The sequence below is a fragment of the Cottoperca gobio genome, chromosome 9 (assembly GCF_900634415.1).
Source record: "Cottoperca gobio chromosome 9, fCotGob3.1, whole genome shotgun sequence".
NCBI classification, from domain to species: Eukaryota; Metazoa; Chordata; class Actinopteri; order Perciformes; family Bovichtidae; genus Cottoperca; species Cottoperca gobio.
In genome coordinates this window covers 29825637-29834533 of record NC_041363.1, presented here as the reverse complement: position 1 = coordinate 29834533, position 8897 = coordinate 29825637, and the positions used below count along the sequence as shown (strand labels likewise).

Sequence of the window (8897 nt, the reverse complement as noted above, 5' to 3'; positions counted from 1 at the left end):
GTAAATTGACCCTTATACATTTGTACACATTTTGAAGAGTAACTCCACCCAGTCTAATAATCTAAATTGCCCTGCCAACTAGTTTTTTGCACATTGTGCAGCAGTGATACCATTGCACTATAGTCCCCCTCTACATCACATCTAGAAGGTAGAAGTCTCTCAAACATATTTGAGAGACTTCTACCTTCCAACCCATAGAGGCCGTTGCAGGTATGTTTTTCCTCCTTCCAACATGAACTGTGAAGTTACCCTTTAAGGTGACTAAGGACTTAGATCATATGGAAAGCGATTGCTATGCCTAAAAATGTACTTGTTTATATTTGGATCTTTCTACCGTTTAGTCACTATTTCTCTTGCCTCACAGGTGCTGGATGCCATCCAGCCAGTGATGAACAAAGGGAGTGTCAGGGAGCAGAGTGTTTACCGTGCCAAATTCAGCTCTATCACTGACACTGACATCTGGAATGCCATGAACCGCCTGGGAGAGCCCAACCGCAATGAAGCCCTTGCAGTAGATGCTCGTCAGGAGCTGGATCTGCGCATCGGCTGTGCCTTCACCCGGTACACAGTTGTCTACAGCCACACACCGCCACCTTATGCTAGATTTACGACCTAACATATCTGATGCATTGTATTTATTCATAATCAAAGAAATGGGAGCCAATCTATATCATTCCTAGAATTTAGAAAAATGTATAACTAAAATGTTTCTTTGAACAACTTAAGCCAGTTCCACTAGTAGTGGAGCCCAAATCATGTTGGCTCCATATCATTTTTGGCTTTACTACAGTGTTTCTCAAACATTTTCAGACCAAGGACCACTTGACTAATAAAAAAAACACTCACGGACCACCTAACTCTCCAAATATCCAAAAACAATAGGCCTGCTTACCACTCCAACAGCTATCACAAATGACAGCCTAATAATGAGCTTTATGTGACCTTCTCTATATCGCTCGTTCACACATTAAATCAACAATACAAATACAACTACGGATTCTACAAGCATTTCGTTCATATGCGATTTAAACGGTAAATGCTGATAGATTTTACACATATGAAATGTAGACTACATTTATTACTGAGTTTATGTCCGTACAGAGCCGCAACTTACCCACAGCAAGATCGTTTGCTAATGAGATTTATGTGGTCAAAATTAAAGTTACGGATGTAACTACAGTTCTATGAATCCTGGAGACCGCCAGAGGTTATGCTTAACCCACCTAAGCCTAGTGGTTTTGTGAACAAAAAACACTGCAATTATACATGAATAAGAGATTTGGCATGTTACATTTGAAGTTTGAAATGTATAGAACTATTTCCAGTAAACGTTTTGAGTCTTTTACTCTTAAATCTGCAAAAACAGGCTATAAAATGGAAAATATGTTCAGGCATTTTTCCCCACACACAGGGTAATTCTCTCCTCTCTGAGTGTCACTTCACATGCAGAGGTTTTGGTGGTACTGCCAGTGACTGTTCCTGTCTGCCTGCGAAACGGTCACATTAACGCTAAAGGAAACAAAGTATTCTCTATCAGCTTGTGTTAACGATCTCACCGTTGATGAACTTGTCCGGAGAGTCCGCCAGTCCGAGAGTCCAAACAGTGAACACACACTACAGCTCGTTGCAGCCTTGGAGGGTGAGAAACCCTTAACTCCGACCAATGCGATCACGAGGCTACAAGCGACAAGCTTCGAGTAATTAATAATTTTTTATGTAGCTCAAGCTGATGCTCAGTGAGTACTAGCCTGCGTCTAGCGAGAAGAAATTAAAGACTGATCTCGTAGATGACATCGGAATTTATACATGACCGGGGTCATCCGAGGTCACACGTGACTTTGTTCATAAAAATACTCTACCTCGAAGATATTTAGTGTTGAGCACTGCTTCTGTCGGTCAGTAAGGATGAAATAGAAATGCAGATTAAGTGGAAATAATAATCTAAATTTAAACTGATTCTTTTTGGGGATGATACACAGTTGATTCCCTATTCGGCTAATTTGATTACAACTGATCTAAGGTAATTATGAATGTAAACTAAGCCTGTCTTTTGTCGGTCAAATATTTTTCAGGTTCCAGACAAAGTATTTCCAGGGAAAATACGGCAATCTAGACTCCTCTTTAATCTCATTTGGACCATGCCAGACTCCAACACTAGGCTTCTGCGTGGAACGCCATGACAAGATCCAGTCCTTTAAACCGGAGACTTACTGGATCCTTCAGGCAAAGGTAAATCCCCGGTTTCACCCCCCTCCCCCAACAGAGTGGCAACGATCTCTTCCTTCTGTGCTATATTGACAGACATGCTGTGTTTTGGTCAGGTGTTTAGAGGAAAGGAGAGCCCACTGACATTGGACTGGAACAGGCTAAGAGTCTTCGATAGGGAGGTGGGTCAGATGTTTGTCAACCTGGCCAAGACATCCCGGGATGCTCAGGTAAGAGCAAATAAATTATTTAATAGTAAATAGCTATAATCCTGATGAAGATTTAAGCATAGTTTACACTATACTACTTTAGCCCTGATTTGAAACTCGCAGATCCGAGTAAAATCAGCGTTGGCTTGTTGCTCGCAAATCTTTACTGTATGTTTTGCATTTGTTACACAGACCAAAGTTGTTGTTGCATCAAAAAGGAAATGGGTTGTAAATACAGTGGATACTTGTGGTAACAGGCTATTTTTTCAACAAAAACGTCAACAAAGAAAAGTCCCAGTTTGCTTGAACAAGAAATCATGTGTCGTGCATGGTACTACGTTATTTACCGTGTAACTTCTTGCATGTATTTTCGTGGCTTGGAGACCAGACATTGATCTGGGATTCCTCCCGTTGATCCATCTTGTAGTCTGTGACCCTCTTGTCGCCGGTCAGTTTTGAAGTGTGAAAACCTACTTCAAGACTCCCGATGACGAGACAGCAGGTGATCTGATGACTTTGAAAGTTGTGTAGTGTGAACTTGGCATTAGGACATTTTAATACTATAGACTAGAATGTCTAAATGGATTTTAAAACAACATGAGCCTAAGTGTTCTACCTGAATTCTTCCTGTATTGGAAATCAGTCAATGTTAGGACACTTAAACTGGCAAAACTTCACAAGAGAATCCGTAGGCGCGCAAGTCAATTTCCACTTACCCAAGGTCAGGCAGAATTGGAGCTCACCTTAGTTGATCTCTGATGTAAGTTATATAATACCTCTCTTAATACAGGTGGAGTCAGTGAGTAAGAAAGAGAAGGCGAAGCAGAGGCCTCAGGCCTTGAACACAGTGGAGATGTTGAGAGTGGCCAGCTCTGCCTTGGGTATGTTCACATCAAATAAGCAGTGTTTCATCAGTTGTGATATCTCTATAACTATTTGTTCTCCTCTAGGTAATGAATATTTGGGATTTTGAGAATGTGTATACAATATATATAATGTGTGTTGATGTGCTGTAACTGTTCAGTGTTGGGTCAATGCTGATGTTCCGCATTTCTTAATTTGGATTAGAACTGCAACTCTCAATTATTTTCATAGTCAATTAATCTGCTGATTATTTTCTTCTCAGAACCGTTTGCTCTAAGAAATGTAACAAAATAGTATAAAAAAACTCCATATCTCAATTTTCCAGAGGTGATTTCATCAAAAAGCTTGTTTTTCCCAACCAACAATGAAAACATAGCAACAAATAACAAATCCTCACAACTGGAACTAGGGAATGTTCAGCATTCTTGCTTTATAAATGAGTCGTGATCATTTTTCTGTCAGTTGACTAATTGCTTACACTGTGGTTTGGATATATAATTAATTTATGAATGCTTTTAGATTCAAGTTGGAGAGCTTTAAAGGATAAGACTGCTATTTTATAGTTTTCTTTTTTTCAGCCCCAAGTCTATTGGTCTGCTCTGTAGGTTTTAGAAAACGTTACTCAAACAGCAGGAAATAGTGCATTTGTTGGGGACAATTTTTGGTGCATTAATCCACGTTTGATGCTCCAGTGAGTGTTTGTGGCAGCAGGACGGTGTGTGTGTGTGTGTGTGTGTGTGTGTGTGTGTGAGAGAGATTGAGTCAAATAAGTTTGTGTGTGTACAAAAAATGTTTACAGTATCATTAAACATATCACGATATTTTTGTACACCACTAAAAAATAGGAGATGCCGTTTCAGTAGGTTTCCAATAGAAGGTAATGGAAATATTGGACAGGAAGAACTACATTCGATACTGTGGTTAAAGGAAAATCCACTTTTAAATAATATATTTAAAGGTTTTAGTCAAGGAAACTGTTGAGTCCAACCATCACCCTTATTCAGACTGATACTCAGTAAGATCAAGTAATAAGAGCACCAGCTCCAGTTTTGTGAGTGTGTAAGAAGAAAATAAAAATAAATGTGATACTTTTTGATGTCTCAGGCATGGGTCCGCAGCATACTATGCAGATTGCAGAGCGCCTGTATATACAGGGTTACATCAGCTACCCACGTACTGAGACGACTCACTACCCAGAGCACTTTGACCTGAAGGGAACACTGAAGCAGCAGACCAACAATCCCATGTGGGCAGAAGAGGTGAGCACCACTGTGGAGAATACATAACAGGATTAATGCCCTGATACACTCAAGGCCAGCAGTGTATGCATACAGAAACAGTCCACACTCCATACTTGGTCCGTTTGAGGACTTGAACCGGCGACCCTCCGGTTCCTAAGCTAATACATCTCTTCTGTAGAGATATATTAGCTTGGGAACCGAAGGGTCGCAGGCTTACAAATGAATGTTTAAAAAAATAAAAATAAAAAAAGAGTGTTGCCTCTCCATCAGGTGAAGGCTCTGCTTTCAACTGGATTAAACCAACCCAGGAAAGGAAGTGATGCTGGAGACCATCCACCTATAACGCCCATGCGTGCTGCGTCAGAAGGGGAACTGGGTGAGTCATACAACTTATGAGATAATGATTAATAGATCATGCATATCACCACAGAGCAACAAGTTATAAAGATATCAGCTGTCAAAATAGCCATTTCATTGTATATGATATACTAATGACAGACTTTCTATTTCATCCTTACTGACCGCCAGAGGCAATGCTTAACAATAAATATCTTCCCATACACAGGTTGAGTATTTATATCAGGGGTGGGGAACCTCTGGCCTCCGGGCCGTATACGGCCCGCGAGACCATTTGATCCGACCCTCGAGGTAATTCAAGACACCCAAAAAAATCCACTAGAAAAAAACCCAAAAAAATCTAGACAGCAATAGATGGGCAATTGACTGTTGACTGTTTCCTGGGCAAGATCAGGGTCCTTGAACACAACACGAGCGGAACGTGTCATCACGTGGTCACGACATGTCAAAAAACTTCAATATTAAACGAGACAGTCATTGACATCAGCGAACGCAGCATGGCGAGTGTAAAACAGAGAAAGCTGGATGCGGAATGACGCACTTTCCAGGAGAAATGGACGAACGATTATTTCTTTGTTGAAGTTAAGAACAGACTATACCACCACTGCTGTGCAATTATCTCTGCCATTTACGATACTCACTTTTTATAATTTGTGCAATTATCACTGCCATGTGCAATATTCACTTTATTTTCTATCAACCACTTGGTAATTATATTATTTGTTCTATTTAATTATTGTCTACTGCCTTTTATGTTATATGTTCTTTTGCTGTGACAGTGTGCTTTACAGACTGTACAGGGTACGGAAACGATGAGTTTAATAATTATTATGGCCCTCGAATGATGTTGTAAAAAAATAAAATGGCCCCAAAAGGTTCACCACCCGTTTTATATCAACAAAGTCACGTGTGACCTCGGACGGCCCCTGTCATGTATAAGTTCCGGTGTCATCAATGAGATCAGTTCTTTCCTATAATTTGACTGTTCCATAGTCAGCAGAGTGCTCTCGCTCAAGACTGATGTAGCAGTCTTAGACATTACTAGTTCTAGGTCTAGGATGCAAGCTAAAATGTCAGTTAGGTTAGGGATAACAGGGTGAACATGACCCCGACGCAAAGCACTGCACATTATCCCGCTAATTACAAGGCTACTTACCAAATAAATCAATAATTTGACACAACATATTGATTAACAATGTTTTATTGATTTTAATAATGATTGTATTGCTTCCACTAAGAAAAAATGTCTGTTAGATTCTACTTCATAGCAACGGTTGGAACTGTGGTGATAGCAACGTAACGCCTTTTTATTCATATTATTATGTCAAACTTTGACAAGTGTCCACATATCCAGCTGATTGCTGTATAACTGACAGTCAAGAAGACGAGGAAAGAAAGTTCTCTCTGTAGAATTTATAACAGATCATTAAATGAGCACTGGTTAGAGGTTTTCTGCCCGGTAACTGTTCACATTTCATTTTCCATTAACCAGTGTGTGATCTCTGCCAGAGCCCATCCCGGGTTCCCTTCAATCTTTACTTCCTATCGGTCTTCTTCTGCAGGTTTCTCTGTCGTCCAGCTCTTTGTGTCTTTAAGCTCTCTTGCTTTTTCTTTCTCTTTTTCTTTTCTTTATTGGGCACAGTTCAGCCATCATGCTTCCAAAGTTTCCTGCTCTCCACATATAGGCTATAAAAATGAATATTCAAAAAATATTCCATGGTGTTTTCGGGTGGACTAACGGAAAACAAATGTGTTTTTAGTGCCACAGCTGACGTTGTTAAATTGACCGGACTTCTTTCTGCGGAGTGATATGATTGGGCGTGCACCTAGGATCAGAGTGTCCTTAGCAACGGTCTGTTATACCGAAATAACAGACTGTCCAAAGTGCCCATACGGAATCAACTATTCAACTAAGCCGTGTAATAACTAATGTTAAGTGTTAGCAGCCCTGCTTTGTCCCGACAGTTATGGCTGACATGCACAGTATAATGTTAGCGCCACTCCAAGTGTTCGGCTGTCATTGAACTTAATTTGAATTTAAAAAGTACACTTAAAACTGCATTTTGCTGTGGTGATTGCCATTCTTTTTGTTTCTTTGATTCTTTTTATCTAATTGTTGTACAAAGCTAGCTGCCTAAACCATCAGGTGTTAATAGCTAGGTGCCACATAAACATATGTTAGCTAAGCTAACCTTACATGTGTACAGAGAGAGATAATATTCTGTCTTAAATCTCGGTAACATATGATAATGGTTATGAAAGCAACTAAGAAAACATGTACATGTACTTGCAGGAAATAATTGAGATTCTGATCATAGATTTAACTTATTGCTGCATAACTGCAACCACTACAGCACAGCAATGTCAAGATTTACTAGGTGATCCGCCGCCTGGTGGTGCAGAGGCTGTATAGTTCCTGGGCAACATTGTGAGCACAGCTGTACACAGCCAAGCAGCACGAGTTTGGGCTCAGGGGGAAGAAAACCTTGGCCTACAGACAGATTGCCATGCACATTTGCAGATCTCAAGCATGTCAGGGGTTTAGCCAACGATGCATAAAAAAAGACTTCAGAGGTATACATTCACACATTTGTTCCCACATTTACAGATATCAGTACACATTTAAGAGTCTAGAATTTCACAACTCTCCACACACATTTGCAAACAAATACAGTAATACCCCCATAATTATGGCTTAATAATCTAACACATCACCTGCTTCCTAAATGAAATACTGTATATTAGACTTAATCATAATTATAATCAATCAATATTTCATGTTTTAGCAGTTTTTTATTATTATCATTTTTAGTCATTTGTACACACTTCAAGACACTCTTCCTGAAGAGTCTGTCTGAAAATCTCCACCATTGTCCCTATATGTAAATGATTATATTGTGTGTGTCCCCCCTCTATGACCACCATCTTTTCACTGTTGGAATGTCGCAGTTTGGAAATGTAAAGAATTTGTCCTTCAGGCGTGGTCAGACAACGACACACCCTGACCTTTTAAGTTCTTACATCCCCTTCCTGTTCAGCCTCTAACCCAGGTTCTTCCTCTTCTACTATTCCACAGGAAGTGAGGGCTGGCGGCTATACGACTACATCACACGACATTTCATTGCCACTGTCAGTCAGGACTGCAAGTACCTACAGACTACCATAGACTTCAACATTGGCACAGAAGCCTTCTCATGTAGTGGCAAAACCCTGATATCACCAGGTAAAGCCATCTGGTGACACATTGGATGCTTCTTGAGTACCAAAGTGTGCACTTTGCACATTTGTGGCTCAAACGGCATGAAGAATTTTGCAGTAGCTTGGACACTGTTGGATCTTAAATCCCTTCAATGTTGTCACAGTGAGTTAAGTGAAGCTCTTTTTAACCTAAGTGGTCTATAGTGAAGGGATGGAGAGGTTAAAAATGACTTTATCTTACATGCATTACAAGTATTTTTTGTTGTAATAGTTAATTTGTTTTTAAGTTAACTTAAAGTGTATGCTTGTGACTGACTACAGTCTACAAACAAGCTTCCTCTGACATGTAAACATTGCCTGGAGTTTGGGCCACCTCAAGATGGACCCCCTCTTTACACCACAGACCTCTACAGGTATTACACAATATATTAGAGAGACAATTAAAATTCCTTTCAAAACAAATGTTGAGCTGGTTTAAGAAGAAAGTGTTATGATATGTTCGTTTGTGTAATTGTAATGACCTGCAGTTCCACCAACTCTACATAAATTCAGACTAGTTATTACGGCAGTTTTACAATTGTATAACTTAAAACAGGTTGCAAAATAGTTTGTACATAGAAATGAGTTGTGTAGCTAATATATAATACTATTTAAATTGAAGAGAAAAATAGATGAATAGAATGTGGAATATAGTACTGACCCAACAATTGATTAAATGCTGTGTAATAATGATCTGAGACAACTTGACAAACTAAATTACTTCTCAAAACAATAACACAACATGCCTGACATTAGAAAACATAATGCCAATAGTTGACCTATT

The 8897-nt window shown here is 39.6% G+C and overlaps 1 protein-coding gene across 1 annotated transcript in view; it reads left to right on the top strand.

Moving 5' to 3' along the window:
* Positions 1–8897, top strand: part of top3b (DNA topoisomerase III beta) — a 37606-nt gene that overhangs the window by 17380 nt on the left and 11329 nt on the right. Inside the window, exons 5-11 of the mRNA XM_029439573.1 lie at positions 365–561; positions 2073–2229; positions 2322–2435; positions 3205–3295; positions 4383–4537; positions 4790–4895; positions 7953–8099. Of these exons, the coding sequence (XP_029295433.1) occupies positions 365–561; positions 2073–2229; positions 2322–2435; positions 3205–3295; positions 4383–4537; positions 4790–4895; positions 7953–8099 (967 nt within the window). The remainder of the gene's footprint in view (positions 1–364; positions 562–2072; positions 2230–2321; positions 2436–3204; positions 3296–4382; positions 4538–4789; positions 4896–7952; positions 8100–8897) is intronic.